Here is a 17,317-nt window from a genome sequence, read left to right as displayed (position 1 = left end):
CTTTAAGTATAAAGCACTGTGATCATTATCACATTAAAATAATATAAAATATTGTTTCAGTATATTTATAGCAGGAAAGGCCCTGTCTGAACCGTATGGAAGTGACAATAGGAAAAACTGCTTTGGTAACTTTTTACAATAATTTCAACCTTTGTATCTTATAAATTTGACTTGTATGTCAATTAAACAACATTTACTTTACCTTCTATCTTTTAATTTCACTTAAAAGCTTCTGGCAAATTTCAAGTTTTATAGCTCTTCCAGAACCAGGCTTATTAGTAATTAAGGCCAATCTTTCACTCACCATTTCATGCACAAGACAGCTCTCTGACTCTCTGATTAAATCATTAACTCACCTACCTGCAAATGTATCCATTTTCTGGATTGTATTTTACATTGGTGTTTTTTTTTAATTAATATACTTTACTATAAGCCTGATTCATTAGCACTGAAAACCAAGCAGCTTTCCTTTGCAACAAACTAAGGCTTGCATTCTTTCAAGAACGTAAGCTACTATACACGTTCCTCTGTCTGGAGTATTTTCATGAACCAGAGCACAACCTAATTATGAATGATGAATAAAAATGAATGTTTATAAAAATCAACATATACGGTAAGTATATATTAAGCATTGCTATACCTCTTTTTGGCATTGATGGCACTTAAGCTTCATAGCACATTTGTCAAATGGTGCTTTATAGAACCTTTTTTTAGGTAGTAGGCCATTATCATGCCATATACTACAATGTTTGAGTCAATATGCTTCTAAATGATGCTTTTATACCAAATCGTGGATTGAAAGATTCTAAATCCAGTACTAAAAGCTTGCTGATAAAAAAAAATACATTACACTTTTAAAATAGTTTAGAGCACTTTGGGGATCGCAAATCATTTGAATCAGTTCGGGAGTTCGTAGCGGGTTCGCGAATCTTTGGAGTCATTTCGGGAGTTTGTAGCGGGTTCGCGAATCATTTGAGTCAGTTCGGGAGTTGAAAGCGGATTCGCGAATCATTTGAGTCAGTTTGGAGATCGCGAATCATTTGAATCAGTTAGCGAGTTCGTAGCGGGATCGCGAATCATCAGTTTGGGGATCGCGAATCATTTGAGTCAGATCGGGAGTTCAAAGCGGGATCGCGAATCATTTGAGTCAGTTTGGGGATCGCGAATCATTTGAATCAGTTCGGGAGTTCGTAGTGGGTTCGCGAATCATTTGAATCGCGAGTTCGTAGCGGGATCGCGAATCATCAGTTTGGGGATCGCGAATCATTTGAGTCAGTTCGGGAGTTCAAAGCGGGTTTGCGAATCATTTGAATCAGTTCGGGAGTTCGTAGCCGGTTCGCGAATCATTTGAGTGAGTTCGGGAGTTAAAAGCGGGTTCTCAAATCATTTGAGTCAGTTTGGGAATCGCAAATCATTTGAATCAGTTCGGGAGTTCGTAGCGGGATCGCGAATCATTTAAATCAGTTCGGGAGTTCGTAGCGGTTTCGCGAATCATTTGAGTCAGTTTGGGGTTCGCGAATCATAGCTGTATATGGATAGGCATTTTTAACTAATTTAGTAACTAGTTCTAATTACGTTTTCCACGTGTTAGGTGTGATACTCATTTTTTGTTTTAATGATGTGCCTTTTAACAGTATCAAGTATATTCAAAAACCAAACAAATCGAGCCTATAAAAAGGTGCAGGCATCTAGGCTAAAGTTACATGCATAGCGTGTGCATTTTGAGTGCGTTCTTTCACTGCATTATTGGGTGTATTCAAATCCATTTATGAATGCATGTGAATGATCAGAAAATTCAAGATATGGGGGTTAGAAAATGTATATATTTATATCACTTTATGTATAACCAATATCACACGAAGAGTGCCATTTCAGTTTTTCTCCAAAAATCACCATGATTAAAATGTGATATTAAGTTACTACAAACAATAATTTAATTACAAATACTAAATGTTGCAGAATAATGTAATATATGAATGAATAATAGCCTAAAGAAAGAGTGCCAAAAGGGTTCTTTCTTGGCATTATAGAACCTTTTTAGCATAAAAGGTTCTTTGGAGTTGAGTAAAGAACCCTATGGTTCTATATAGAACCCCAATGAACCCTTTTTCTAAGAGTGTGTCGTCATAACGTTCACCTTGGAGATTGAAAATGTTTCTTTTTTGAGACCCCAGGAGCCCAAATTCAGACCCAGAACAATAAAGGAGTTCAAATGAGGAATCTTTATATTACCAAACTGCAGGGAGAGGAAGAGTAGATATAAGTATGGTGGCCGAGACAGCTCAACACGTTGCAACTTAAGAAAACACATGCAAATTGAAAAAACATCAGCAAATGAAGAAAACATCTTCAACAGTTTGACAACACAAGTGTTGCAAATTATCACAACACATGAACATAACAAAACCCGCTGCAAATCCTTCACAACACATGCATATAACGAAATGCACTGCAAATCATCCCAACACATGCATATAACGAAACGCGCTGCAAATCCTCACAGCACATGCAATAACGAAATGCACTGAAAATCCCCACAAAACATGCAATTATCAAACCCGCTGCAAATAGCACTGAACACAATGGAAATGTTTCAAGGAGACCTTAAAAAGTGTCTGACCCTGCTTGGATTTGTTTATCGTGCAGTGGCTACTGGCCAGTGGAGTTTTTAGTGAACTGAAAGGTGAGTTGTTTTTTTTTAAAACACCATGATTGCTTTATCTTTTGGATATTATTAGCCTAAATAAGCTGAATAATTGCATGATTAAATGTAAAACGTTACTTAAGATGGCTAACTTTAATATTCAACTAAATATAATTTCAAGGTTAATGAAAATAAATTTGCAATGCTTGGAGCGGAGATGGAGCTTGAATAATTTGAACCACTTTCGGAGTGGGATCGCGAATCATTTGAGTCTGTTCGGGAGTTCAAAGCGGGTTCGCGAATCATTTGAGTCAGTCTGGGGATCGTAAATAATTTGAATCAGCTCGGGAGTTCGTAGCGGGTTCGCGAATCATTTGAGTCAGTTTGGGGATCGCGGATCATTTGAATCAGTTCGGGAGTTCGGAGCGGGATCGCGAATCATTTGAATCAGTTTGGGAGTTCGTAGCGGGTTCGCGAATCATTTGAGTCAGTTCGGGAGTTCAAAGCGGGTTCGCGAATCATTTGAGTCAGTTTTGGGATATCGCGAATCATTTGAATCAGTTCGGGAGTTCAGAGCGGGATAGTGAATCATTTGAATCTGTTCGGGAGTTCGTAGTGGGTTCACGAATCATTTGAGTCAGTTCGGGAGTTCAAAGCGGGTTCGCGAATCATTAAAGTCAGTTTGCGAATCGCAAATCATTTGAATCAGTTCGGGAGTTCGTAGCGGGTTCGCGAATCATTTGAGTTATTTCGGGAGTTCTATGCAAGTTCGCGAATCATTTGAGTCAGTTTTCGAATCGCAAATCATTTGAGTAAGTTTGAGGATCGCGAATCATTTGAGTCATTTTTAACTAATTTAGTAGCTAGTTCTAATTACGTTTTCCAAGCGTGTTTAGGTGTGATATGTGAACTCGTATTTTTTGTTTTAATGATGTGGCTTTTAACAGTATCAAGTATATTCAAAAACTAAACAAATCGTGCCTAAAAAGTGCAGGCCTCTAAGCTAATGTAAAATTACATGATGAAGTCATAATAGTGCGCTTGTGCATTTTGAGTGCGTTCTTTCACTGCATTATTCGGTGTATTCAAATACATTTATGAATGCATGTGAATGATCAGAAAATTCAAGATATGGGGGTTAGAAAATGTATATATTTATATCATTTTATGTAGTTAATCAATGTCACACCAAGAGTGCCATTTCAGTTTTTCTACAGAAATCAGCATGATTACAATGTGATATTAAGTTATTACAAACAATAATTTAATTACAAATACAAAATGTTGCAGAATAATGTAATATATGAATGAACAATAGCCTAAAGAAAGAGTGCCAAAAAGGTTCTTTCTTGTCATTATAGAACCTTTTTAGCATAAAAGGTTCTTTGGAGTTGAGTAAAGAACCCTATGGTTCTATATAGAACCCCAATGAACCCTTTTTTCTAAGAGTGTACTGTCTGCCAGCCCTGTCGTTCCCCTATCTGACACGTTCCCAGTGCTGGAGTTGCGACTTGGTATGTGTGTGGGAAGTGCATGCCATCCCCTGAGAGCCCGGAGGCTCAGAAATACACACCCACTCTCCCACTCCTGCCTGCTCCACTGCTGTCATGGCAGCCCCTCTGCTTACCCTCAGCCCACTATCTCAGGCTCCTCCACCGGCTCCACCACCATCAGTCGGTCCCCTGGAGTCGTCACCTCCTCCCGTCTCCACCATGGCTCCTAACTCAGGTGGTCCGTCCTCCATCCAGGCCTACTCCCAAGGTCCCATCTCTCCTTACCTCTGTTGTTTCTATGGTCTTCTCGGAGGGGGGTGAAATGTCAGACTTGTGTTCCTGTTTTGTGTTTCTGTCCCAGTGTGATCCCCGTGACCCAGTTTCTCCCTTGTTTGATTGTGTTCATTTGATTCAGGTGTGTGACAGTTACTCTCATTTCGTTCTGTATATAAAGTGTCTGAGCTATGTTCCCTGTCTGGTGTTGTTAGTTTCCTGATGATGCTACATGTGTTTCCTGCCTAACCTGTGTAACCCTTAGATGTTTAATAAAGTCTGTTATCCTGAATCTCCTTCGTCTTTGCGCTCCTTAACTCTCTCACATTAAGTGACCCTGACACTTTCCCTTTAAATATCAGAACAGACCGACAGATAAAGCTGTGATTCCTCATGAATCTTTTCATGGCTTTTCACCTTTAACTATTTATTAATTGCTGGTTATACTGGTTCTGCAAGTACAAAGCTGATTTAAATTCCCACCCCATTTTAAAGACATGAGCTAGCCTGATCTCATTTGTTAAAGAAATTTTTGTAGTACATTGCTTATAATTCACTTTCTTTTCTTTGCATTTAATATGTCGTATTGACACTTACAAATCGGATTTTTCTCTTCCCACAAAGAAACCATAACAAAATTGAAAAACTTTATTGATAAATACATTTTTTTTTTTTTTTTAAATACATAATTTTAGTGATACAGATTAATTTCTGCTCTTCCAGTGTCACTTGTTGTCTGTGCCAAGCATAGCTGCCTCAGCTCTCTGGTGTGTTTGAAGAGTGAGTTGCAGCTTCCAGTATCTGAGATACAGCCACATCAGACTCCCATTCCTGCGCTTATCTGTGTTGAGATACTCAGCACAACTGCGATCATTCTTGAAAATATCCCTGAGTCCGTCCTCCATATGCAGATGTGCAAGAAGGGGTTCTTTAGCTGTATAAATCAATAGGTCTTTCTCCATCTCCACCCTCCTTGTACGGTGAACGAAAATACTGCAAAAGGCCCTCTGTCTTTCCATCAGCCTGTATTCCACATCATTCAGAACTGCTAAAGCAATCTGCTCTCGTCCTTTTTCAATTTCCAGAGCTTTCTGAAACAGTCTACGTAGTTCACTTTTCTCTTCCAACCTCATGTAACAATGTTCTTCATTGAGTTTCAGATTCTGGAAAGCCAGGGCTTGAAGATTGATCTCACCTTTGGCATCCTGAATTTCCATTTGAAACTGCTTGGACCAGATCCATCCTAAGAGAGTGAGAGTAAAACAAAAACACCCCCCCCCCCCCCCCAGAAAACAACAAAATAAATCAAATGTATTATTATTTATTCATTTTTACTTGTAATCAATCAGTCAGTTTAAAGAAATTTGCCATATGTAATATTGAAAGCTAGGTGTTAAAATAGGTACTACAAATTAAAAATATTGGCGAAGGAGAGTTGTCACTCGCCACTCCTCCTTATTGCTCACGGGGGTTGCCAGATTAAGGATCAGTTGATAGTTTCGTACAGTATATTTAAAGTGCACTCTGGCAACCTGGGGTGTCAAAATACTACAAGGTAAATTGGCAGATGGTGGAATCACAAAAACAAAAACAAAAACAGATATTCCGACATGGAACATGTTTTTCAAAATAGAATAACTGGCTTTTTGGTGAATAACCTTTGAGAACTTAACAAGATATGGTATTTTTATGCTTTAGTACAGTCAAAAAAAATGACATACAGCACTTTTAAGGCTGATGATACACGGGGCAACTTTTTGAGCAATCTTGCCTGTCAGCTTTTTTTTTTTATAATGATGTTTTGGCACTTTTCCCAATGGGCAACAAACCTCTATCTGGATCATTTGGATCGGTCATGGGCCCTGTGTCACCTGGTGGCTTGCTGTATCTCCATGTATCATCAGCCTAAGGGCATTTGTGTTGTGTAGTACATACCAAAGGCAGAGAGTCCCAGCATGGGCACCAGGAAGGCATAGTATTTCCACTTGCTTCTGTCACCATCACCACCACCCTGTCTCTCTGGTATTGCCATTGACTCAAATCTAATCTTCTTTAGTTCAACATAACATTTTAAATCTTAATGACATAAATTAATTGTTTGAATAGCACTTAAACACTTAAGAGATTAAGCCATAGAATTTGAATTAAATATCAGTAGTAAAATTATTTTAACACTGAAAGTAATGCAAAGTTAGTTTAAGTGGCAGATCAGGTCAGAGTCGTCAGACATTGGAAAAGAGAACAAATCAGTAAGAGAAAACCACCATCTGAGTCATTTTGTTTGCTGGTTGCATGAAGAAAGAAAATCATCAAAAGTAGTTTTTTAGCAAAATGTTCAAGCAAGTGTGGTAGCTTTATATATACATGACCCAACTCTAATATATATTTTTAAAAAATCGTTTTAGACCCTGTCATAATACAGTATGTAAAATTAAACAATTTTAAGTCTATCATGTAATACGTAAGATTAACTTACCTTCTCTTTAAGGATCAGAACAGACTGACGATATAAAGCTATCCACCCTGACCTATTTTAGCACTAGTTAAACAGGTTCTGCATATGCAAAGCTTCTTTTCTTTGGAGCAATTTTATTTGTTAAAATATTTTGCTGTGCATTGCACACTGCAGTCAGGAATTTTCTTTTAATTAAAATGGCACCTTCTATCTTCTTTGCATTTCACTTCTGTTCTTGCTTTCTATTAAACTTGGCTTTGTAAATTCATTTGAATGGCATTGTCTCTGTTACAAATTGTTTATGTCCATTTTGTTTTGTGTTCACTGGAGAAAGTAATATTATGGACTCATATTTTAGCCTGAAGCAATGGTTTGAAGCTAAAATGACTTGATGAAGGATTTGTTTCTTACAAACATGCAGTTTTTCCCTTCACAAGATGTTTACTGATGGACTGGAGTGCTGTGGATTGCTTGTGGATTATTGTGATGTTTTTATTGTTTGGACTCAATCTGACGGCACTCATTCACTGCAGAGGACCCACTGCTGACAAATGAATTAATGGTACATTTCTCCAAATCTGTTCTGATGAAGAAGAAAAAAACACATCTATCGTAAAGCAAATGTTAATTTTGGGCATTATTATTCTGGGCATTATTAACTTTCAACTTTATTTATTTATAAAGCACTTTTAATACCACTATGTGGAAATGCAAAGTGCTGTACAGGAAGACTAAATAAAAATACAAGAATAAAATCAAGCATAAAACATCATAAACATACAAACACGACAACAACTAACAAATTACAAAACATTTTTAAATGCTAATAAAAACAAATGTGTTTTAAGTTCACTCTGAAATACAGGAAGTGTAAGGAGAACTTTTTACAGACAGAGAAAGGTCATTCCTAAGCCTTGCAGCAGCAACAGAAAAGGCCTGATCGCCTTTGCATTTTAAACGAGATTGAGGAACCATCAGATGTAACCGATCATTTGAATGCAAAGACCCATTGGATTGATGCAAACTGATTAAATCTGAAATATACGTACTAAACCATGCAAAGCTTTAAAACTTAATGCGCACCGCAGGCCTGCTTTCCCCTCTCTGAAAGACATCAACCTCAAACGCTGTAATAGCAGAGCTGTTAAAATCATTAAGGATGATAACCATCCTGGTAAATGTCTTTTCATTTTGCTGCCATCTGGTAAGCGCTTCTGTAGCCTGATGGCAGAAATGAGAGACTTAGGAAGAGCTTCTTCCCCCAATCCATCAAGCTCCTAAATTCAAACTCAGTCTCGTAACTTCTACATTACTTTACTTAATTATCAGCAATATACTTAACATACTGACATTGTCACTAGCACACAGCAGTTTCTATAATGTTTTGTGGGGTTTTTTTTTTGTATATTTACCTTTTTTTTTAATACTGCAATGTAAATACCCTGTACAACCTGTTTGCACATTCTTCTCTTCCTGATTATCTTAATATTTACAGTAAAAGTCTACAGTATACTGTCCTGCACATTTTATTTCATAAGCATTTTATTTTATTCTCTCTTTTTTTTTTTTTTTTAAACCATATTTATACATAATTATTTTTGTGTGTTTGTATTCTTTAATAATTGCATTGTCCATGGAACGGATTTGACTTACATTTCACTGCTGGTCATATGCTCTCCATTTAACCATGTATGTGACAAATAAAAAATTTTGAATCTTGAATATCTCCACCATAGACTGTATGTGTGTGTGAACCTGAAACAGAAAAGATTTATTCATTGTTTACCTGGGTCTTCAGTTTATGATTAGCTCACCTCACCTCTAATCTGAAGTCTAATTTCATTACTGCAATGTTAATTTCTAGGTAGAAATGACATAAAAAAAGTGGGAAACGTTGATCAAAAATATACATTTACACACAAACTAATCACCGTGAATTAGACCAATTCCAGTACAGAACCTGTAGAATTTTGCGCATGCGCGACTGAACGAATCACTCCTCGAGATGACTCGTTCTTCCCGAGTCACATGAAAGATTCGAACGAATCGTTCAAGAACGACCCAGCACTACTTTCCCATGTGTTTCAGTCAGAATCGAGCAACATGGCTGCTGTCTGCGCTGCCTCTCGTCTTCTCGGGAGAAAGATTGTATCATCTAAAGCTGTAGGTCCTCTCTTATACTTTGCATACTTTGTTTTTGTAATGTCATGTGTCCAGTGAAGGCTGAAAGTTTGAATTCTTTAGACGTCGCTATGCTCTATTGTAGTCTGTTATGTGTTGGTTTTGTAACATCATCTGCTCGGTTAAGTAACACTGTTATGTAGTATATCAGTAACGTTGCCTTTGTTATATGAGTGGACGTTTTATGTGGTGCTGTTTTATTAATGGAGCTTGTCTTTTAGCAGGGATGCTTGAGGCTTTTTCACCTAATGTATTGTGACATGATATAGACGTAAAGATGAGATAGTTTGTTAACAGGAATCCATTGAAGGTCAAGCAGAATATTAGCATTAGCCATGTTATGTTGAATGCTCCTTGTGTTAGATATTATCTCTTTTTAAGTGTCTGTACTCTGTATGCATGGGTTTTATTCGGTTTAACCTCAAGTATTCTCAAACATGCTCCAACCTATATTTTATCTATATATTACAGTTAAACTAACGTATAAGCAGAAGTCTTGCTGTTATGTCATCAGAATAGACATTTGAATAATTGTGTGAATACTGTTGTGTTGCAAAAAATAAATGAAGAAAAAATCAAGCAGGAGGGAGGTGAAGATGAATATAAATAAATTATATCTATTTTAAATAGTTGAAACATTCATTTTCTGTAAAGCTGCTTTAAAACTTTGTCTGTACAATTATATTTAGATTGAATTGGACTAATCAGTAGAAGGTTAAGCATTGAAATATACAAACATAGTTAAACATCACAGATGTGACTTTGCGTAGGTTTTTGACTATTAAAAACACTTTTTGTTGCTTCACCAGCTGCCTGCAGTGTGTCAGGCGAGCAACCGCAAGCTGCATTTCTCAATCTATGGAAAAAAGGGAGATGCAAAAGTGTCAGATGGTGTAAGTATGTATAATACTTCCTTGTTTGGTTTCATTAGCTTTCATTTTGACAGTTATATGCACACATGAGCTAGATAGACTGGTGTCCTTGTGTGCTGATGGTGTTGTCTGTATTCATGTCCTCAGATCTCCACTCAGTATCCAGTAGTAGATCATGAGTTTGATGCTGTCGTGGTTGGAGCCGGTGGTGCAGGACTGCGTGCGGCGTTCGGTCTGTCGGAGGCTGGATTTAACACCGCCTGTGTCACCAAACTTTTCCCCACCCGCTCACACACGGTGGCCGCTCAGGTTTGAGATTTCCTCTAGTAACAAAACAGTCTGTCCTCTTATACCCTCTCATATACTTCAGCAGCACAACCTGTCTCTCATCAGGATTTAGCTAGGTTTTACAAATCAGGTTTTGCTGATATGCATTGCAGGTAATTCCTAAATCTAGGACAATAAATATTAAGACTCTGATGCATCAGATTCATGTGATTTGTTCAGGAAAAGAGTGAATTAAAACAGTTCTTAGACTGTCTGATTTTCAGCTAAAGAAGTCTAAAGTTCACAGTGAAGTTCAACCTTTGAAACTATACCTCTGATAATCTTAGACCAATCTGAAAAAAAATATTGCACTGATAAGTGGGCTGTTTTAAGTGTTGTTCTAACTAATACTTCATTAATAATCAATTTATATGTTTTTATATTTAAAATATAAAATGAAAACAATATTATATTATGCAATTTATTATTATAATATTATATATTATATATTATTATAAATATATATTTATATCACTGTTTATTTTTTACATATGTATATATATATATATTCATAAACATATTTATATATATATATATATATATATATAAAACTTTTTTTGTATATAGTTTATTTAAACATTTAAATAAAATATGCTATATATTACTGCTGTCAAATGATTAATCATGATTAATCACCTCAAAAATAAAAGTATTTGTTTGCATAATAAATGCGTGTGTTTTGTGTATATTTATTATGTAAATATAAATACATTACATGTTTTGGAAAAATGTAAATCTATATTTCTATTCACATAATTAATATTATGAATAAATGTATTTAACGTAAAATTTTTACGTATTTATATGTACATAATAAATATACACAGTATACACACACATTCTGTACACAATTTTTTCAAATCTTTTGACAACACTAATATATAAAAATGACAGCTTTCTTGTTTCTTTTCCTTTATAAAACAGGGTGGAATTAATGCTGCATTGGGCAACATGGAGGAGGACGACTGGCGTTGGCACTTTTATGACACAGTGAAGGGATCTGATTGGCTGGGAGACCAGGATGCTATTCACTACATGACCGAGCAGGCTCCTGCTGCAGTGGTGGAGGTGAGAGACACTGCCGCTGTCACCTTCACTGTCAGGAGAATAGATGAGAAGAAGAATGTCTGACCTCTCGTTTCTCTGTCTCTAACTCAAGCATTATAACTCTCAATATGATCGTGATTCCCATCTGTGTGTTTTCAGCTGGAGAACTTCGGTATGCCGTTCAGCCGTACTGAGGAAGGGAGAATCTATCAGCGTGCCTTTGGAGGACAGAGTCTGAAGTTCGGTAAAGGAGGTCAGGCTCACAGGTGCTGCTGTGTGGCAGACAGGACGGGTCACTCTCTTCTTCATACGCTCTATGGACGGGTGAGTGAGAGTCTGAGGCTGATGTTCCAGATTACAATCCTAGTAGAAGTTACCAAACAATTCAGGTTGAGGCCTGTCTGAGTGTGTGTGTGCTGGTGTCTAGTCTCTAAGGTATGACACCAGTTACTTTGTGGAGTATTTTGCCCTGGATCTGCTGATGGAGGATGGAGAGTGTAAGGGAGTCATCGCACTGTGCATGGAGGACGGGTCCATCCACCGATTCAGAGCCAAGAACACTGTCATTGCCACTGGGTGAGGGAAATAATCAGGTTTCATGTCTTAAAGTTGTTCCAAACCTGTAAGAGTTTCGTTCTTCTGCTGAACACAGAAGAAGATATTTTTAAAGAACGTGGGTAACCAAAGAATTGCTGGAACCCATTTATTTCCATGGTAAGGCACCAGCAACTATTTAGTTACCCACATTCTTCAAAATATCTTTTTATATCAAGTGTTCTCCAGAAGAAAAATATTTATAATATTTTGATTAAGTTTTATTTGAATGTTTTCAGTTTTATTTTTATTTTAGATTTAGTAATCTTCTTATGTGCTTTTAATAGTTTGTATTTATTATTAGTGCTAATTTTTTTATTTTAATTAGATACAACAGTTTTTTTCCTAAAACTAGTTTTTGATTAAATCTTTATAAGTGTGTTCGATTGTTTGAATTTATTTACATTGTTATAATTGAGACACTTTTAAATAAAAGAGTCCTATAACAGTGTGTGTTATTATATCATACATCTAGAGATATTGATTGTGTTTTCTCTGCAGAGGTTATGGCCGCACATACTTCAGCTGTACCTCAGCACACACCAGCACAGGAGACGGTAATGCCATGGTGACCCGTGCTGGACTGCCCTGCCAGGATCTCGAATTTGTGCAGTTCCACCCCACGGGTGAGCTCCATCTTTCATAAGCCTGGACAAGTCCTTTAGACTACCGTGAATCTATAACATCTCTTGGACTTTGGCAATATCTAACTGTTATATATTACGGCTGTGATGATAAATATCCAGCTCTTCCTCGTCCTCAGTTTTAAATGACGTGACCTCTGAGCTTTTTCTCTTAGGGATCTATGGAGCCGGATGCCTGATCACAGAGGGGTGCCGTGGAGAGGGGGGAATCCTGATCAACAGTGAAGGTGAGAGGTTCATGGAGCGATACGCACCCAATGCTAAAGATCTGGCCTCTAGGGACGTGGTGTCACGGTCCATGACCATCGAGATCAGGGAAGGGAGGTAAACTGACTTCCTTTTTACTGTAATCTCAGTATGTGATTTGGTTCCTTCATTTTAATGTACTGTTTAAGGTATTGCACGTTTGTTGTTAAAGTCACCTTCACAGACAGTGTGTGACTGAATAATATATGAACTGGTGATGAGTTAAAAAAAGAGTTTCCACCCTGTTCCCTCCAGAGGTGTTGGTCCAGATAAAGACCACGTCTACCTGCAGCTCCATCATCTTCCGCCCCAGCAGCTCGCTGCTCGCCTGCCCGGCATCTCTGAGACCGCCATGATCTTTGCTGGAGTGGATGTCACAAAAGAGCCCATCCCAGTGTTACCCACCGTCCACTACAACATGGGCGGCATCCCCACCAACTACAAGGGACAGGTATTGTGAATGTGATGCATGACTGTTACTATTGCTAGTGCTTAAGTGAATTAACTCCTAATGCTGAAGTAATACAATATGAGTATGTTATTTGTACTGCACTGTTTGTCCTAGCACCATTTATTTGTGCCCACTGTTTTATATTAGAACTGTAGTTGTTGATTGAACAACTGAACTTGTCATTTAATTTTTTTTAAAGGAATATTTTTTTTCAGGATTGATTAAATTTAAAAAAAAAATTACATTTCAAATTTACAATTTAAAAATACAAAAATGTTTTTTTTTATCCAGTAAATCCATAAGGGTAAATGGAATTAAACTATGCAAATCATTAGCTTTTTTCAATTTTTTATTTATTTAAGACATACAGCCATTTAAAATAAAAATGTTCATGTATGGAATGTCAAGTGTCAAATGCTTTTTATAAAATTATATATGACTTAATTTTGTTGATAAAAGCCTGTTCATGAACCATTGCAGTGCAGCATAAAAATGAAATACCTTTTCATCTTAAAATGAAAGTTTATACAAGTTCATATCAGAGTAACATTTTTGTTGTTATATTGTTAGAAATAAACATGAAGGTTTTCATGAATTGTTTTTTTTTTTGAGCAATCAGGAGTTCTAAATTCAACAAAATGTAAAAATATTTTGGTGTAACTGTATTAAAAAATTATTAAGCTACGACTGTTTTAAAAAGAAAAAGATTATTTGCATCCAAACGGACCCAAATTGGGAAAATAGTATAGATTTTGAATGCATTATGAACACGAATGGTAAATTCTCTTTGGAAGTGCCCCTCATCATGAGAACATGATGCTAATATCCTCTCTGTAATCGTGGCAGGTCATCACTCATGAGAACGGAGAGGATATGGTGGTGCCGGGTCTGTACGCCTGCGGTGAGGCCGGCTGTGCATCGGTGCACGGTGCAAATCGTCTGGGTGCAAACTCACTGCTGGATCTGGTTGTGTTTGGACGCGCTTGTGCCCTGACCATTGCTGACACAAACACTCCAGGTAGCTTCAATAAACACCCTGAAATGGAGAGGAATGCTTGATAATTGCCTTTTTTTTTTTGACACAAGACACCATCCTGAAAAGAAGTAATTATTTACATATTTAGTAAAGTTGTTTTACATTCAGTTGTGATTTGTTTATCTATCTTTCGTTCTTTCTTTCAGGAGAGAAGCTTTCCCCTCTGAAACCCAATGCAGGAGAAGCATCTGTCGCCAATCTGGACAAGATCCGCTTTGCTAACGGCAGTACCAGGACCTCCGAGATCAGACTGAATATGCAGAAGGTCCGTCGCCTCACTGCAGTTCTTAATTTCTGAAACCATCCTAAAATTATTGACGAACTGAATTGAACAGAATTGAAGCATACGCTAGCCTTATCTCATAATTTAGGATGATCTCAAGTGGTTATAATAAAAAAGTAATTTCAGAGTAACTGAATCTGTTTTGTTTTTCTTTTGGACCTCAGACCATGCAGAATCACGCTGCTGTGTTCCGCACCGGAGACGTCCTAAAGGAGGGTTGTGAAAAGATGGACTCCGTCTACAAGTCTCTGGATGACATCAAGACATTTGACAGAGGTCAGAGAAGACTGGAGTAAATTAGAAATCAAGTATCTCTGTGCTCACATCCAGTTTTCGTTCAGTGCTGAATCAAAGCACATCCAATTTTCGTTCAGTGCTGAATCAAAGGGACAGACGGGATTTTGGTTTTAAATAAATGCTGTTCTTTCTATTCAAAGAATCCCATCAAATCATGATTTCCACAAAAATATGAAGCAGCATAACTTTCAACATTGATAATAATCAGAAATATTAGAATGATTTCTGAAGGATCATGTGACACTAAAGTCTTGAGTATCACAGGAATATATTACATTAAGATACTTAAAAACATTTAAAAAAACATAAATGTAAGAACTGACCCCAAACTTTTGAATGGTATCTGCATTACTATATTAAAAAGGTGTTATTGCTGCAATATGATGGTTCTTATAGCCTTTTTGCATGTTTTATGTGTTCAGGCATCGTGTGGAACACTGATCTGGTGGAGACTCTGGAGCTGCAGAATCTGATGCTGAACGCTGTGCAGACAATCGTCGCCGCTGAGGCGCGTAAAGAGAGCAGAGGAGCTCACGCACGCGAGGACTTCAAGGTCAACTTTCTGAATCCAGCATGCTTGTCTCAAGACAGGATTCTGTAAATTTACAAAGCTGCGTTTTAGTGCTCTGTACCTTATTATTTAACCTGGTAAAAATAGCGTCTTAGCTTTTGAAAATGGAAATGTTTCTTTACTTGCAATTTGTAATCTTGCATCTTAAAATAATAGTTATAGGAATCAAGATGTAGATGAGTTTGTTTCTTTATCGGAACAGATTTGGAGAAATTAAGCATTAAATCACTTGCTCAGCAATTGATCCACTGCAGTGAATGGGTGCCGTCAGAATGAGAGTCCAAACAGCTGTTGCAAAAGTAATCCTCACTACTTGAACAAAAAAAAAGATGTGGATTGTGGAGTACTAATAAATTATTCTGGTGTTTTTATCAACTGTTTGGACTCTCATTCTGACGGCACCCATTAACTGCAGAGAATCCATTGCTGATCAAGTCATGTAATGCTAAATTTCTCCAAACCTGTTCTAATGAAGAAACAAACTCATTTATAATCTTGGATGGCCTGAGGATGAAAGCATCTTCTGCATATTTTCATTTTTTGGTGAACTATTCCTTCAATATTCATCACAATGTTAAAGACAAAACTGTTATGTGGATGATATGGTCTTGGCTTAAATGGTTTTGTTATGCTGTTTTTCGTACAGGACCGTGTGGATGAGTACGATTACTCCAAGCCTCTGCAGGGACAAGAGAAGAAGCCTTTCGAGCAGCACTGGAGGAAACACACAATGTCCTACGTGGATCCCAAGACAGGAAAGGTAAATATATCATAAACCTTTTAGTTAGTCTGCATACAGGAAGAAGGATGTAAAAAAAAAAAAGTGTACGTTAGTATGAGCTAACATGTATGAACTCTTGTTTCAGGTTACTCTGGAGTACAGACCTGTGATTGACAACTCTCTGAATGCAGAAGAGTGTGCTGCTATTCCCCCTGCAATCCGCTCCTATTAAACGCTTCTTAATGTGCCCCAGCTGACTTCGTCCTTTTGTTTATTTATAATCAGCCAATAATTAAACGAATATAGTGTTATTGACAGGCTACACCTTAATTAAATATGACCAGAGTAAGACTCAAATATCTCAAAATTCGAACAATAAAGTTGAAATACCATTGCACTAGTCAGGATCCATGAAAAAGATTCATCTGTTCCATAACTGAAGACAAAAACAGCTTTGTTATTAATGCTGTTAAGAAGCACTTGCACATTATGGAAAATTAATTGAATTAGTCAACTCATTAACTTAGCAGTTTGTAATGCTAATGAAATGTTCGGTTTCATATGTATTTGACCTCGTGGCCTTCCATTCTTGAAAACACACCTCATCTGTATGTAAAGTTCTGTACATCTTGCATGTTATATGTTTGTATGTTCTGTTTAAACGCAATAAAGATGATCCAGTGATAATGATTGGGACTGGAATACTGGCTGAAATGTATTAGTGTTTACTGAAAAGAGAAGATTAGTTGGTGAGACTGGTGGATTGCATATTTAACATGTGAAGGTAAAGGGAAAAAATGCTTGAGTTTTTGTGTTGGCTTTCTGAGAACTTTCTGAGACTTTTTAGCTGCTGTGAAGTCCTCTTGCCTGTGGATGGCAGCAGAGATCACAGAAAAGTTCAGCTATTGTGAAAAACTGCAACGAAACGATTGTGTCAACCAAACCAGAATATGTATTTATTCTCCACATTGGAAAATCAATATATTAATATATATATATATATATATATATATGACCACAGGTAAAAACTCATAAGTAAATGTGTTCATATAAATGCAAAAATGTAGTTGTTTATTTATACAATTAGTTTAGGTGAGTTAAAAAAAAAAATCTCTCTTTTGTAATGTAAGCCAGTACGTTCGGTACATTGCCATTAAAATGTTAGGGGTCTGTTGAGATTTT

General features: G+C 37.0%; 2 protein-coding genes across 2 annotated transcripts; one reads left to right on the top strand and one right to left on the bottom strand.

Annotated features, from left to right (window-relative positions):
- Window positions 1–5,044: 5,044 nt before the first annotated feature.
- Window positions 5,045–7,417, bottom strand: LOC127979626 (coiled-coil domain-containing protein 127-like). Its single transcript, XM_052585210.1, has 2 exons — window positions 6,346–7,417; window positions 5,045–5,653 (listed from the first exon to the last, which is right to left on the bottom strand). The coding sequence occupies exons 1-2, from the start codon at window positions 6,440–6,442 to the stop codon at window positions 5,136–5,138; spliced, it is 615 nt and encodes a 204-aa protein (XP_052441170.1). The 5' UTR covers window positions 6,443–7,417; the 3' UTR covers window positions 5,045–5,135.
- Window positions 7,418–8,915: 1,498 nt separating this feature from the next.
- Window positions 8,916–16,825, top strand: LOC127979627 (succinate dehydrogenase [ubiquinone] flavoprotein subunit, mitochondrial). Its single transcript, XM_052585212.1, has 15 exons — window positions 8,916–9,028; window positions 9,856–9,939; window positions 10,066–10,227; window positions 11,170–11,313; window positions 11,452–11,616; window positions 11,720–11,868; window positions 12,388–12,512; window positions 12,686–12,854; window positions 13,032–13,227; window positions 14,074–14,245; window positions 14,410–14,528; window positions 14,711–14,822; window positions 15,266–15,396; window positions 16,061–16,174; window positions 16,281–16,825. Exons 1-15 carry the CDS (start codon window positions 8,969–8,971, stop codon window positions 16,365–16,367), a joined length of 1,989 nt encoding a protein of 662 aa, XP_052441172.1. The 5' UTR covers window positions 8,916–8,968; the 3' UTR covers window positions 16,368–16,825.
- Window positions 16,826–17,317: the final 492 nt, after the last annotated feature.

Source organism: Carassius gibelio, chromosome B19 (genome assembly GCF_023724105.1).
Source record: "Carassius gibelio isolate Cgi1373 ecotype wild population from Czech Republic chromosome B19, carGib1.2-hapl.c, whole genome shotgun sequence".
Classification (NCBI taxonomy): domain Eukaryota; kingdom Metazoa; phylum Chordata; class Actinopteri; order Cypriniformes; family Cyprinidae; genus Carassius; species Carassius gibelio.
The sequence above is the reverse complement of the archived record's forward strand: the minus strand, read 5'-3'. Positions and strand labels throughout refer to the sequence as shown.

What these genes read in the sequence shown, in the direction of transcription:
- LOC127979627 (XM_052585212.1), top strand. Translation starts at nt 8,969, where the DNA reads ATGGCTGCTGTCTGCGCTGCCTCTCGTCTTCTCGGGAGAAAGATTGTA. An exon ending in AGATTGTATCATCTAAAGCT is followed by an intron (nt 9,029 to 9,855) that starts GTAGGTCCTCTC and finishes TTGCTTCACCAG; the next exon opens with CTGCCTGCAGTGTGTCAGGC. An exon ending in ATGCAAAAGTGTCAGATGGT is followed by an intron (nt 9,940 to 10,065) that starts GTAAGTATGTAT and finishes TCATGTCCTCAG; the next exon opens with ATCTCCACTCAGTATCCAGT.
- LOC127979626 (XM_052585210.1), bottom strand. Translation starts at nt 6,442, where the DNA reads ATGGCAATACCAGAGAGACAGGGTGGTGGTGATGGTGACAGAAGCAAG. An exon ending in GCTGGGACTCTCTGCCTTTG is followed by an intron (nt 5,654 to 6,345) that starts GTATGTACTACA and finishes TCACTCTCTTAG; the next exon opens with GATGGATCTGGTCCAAGCAG.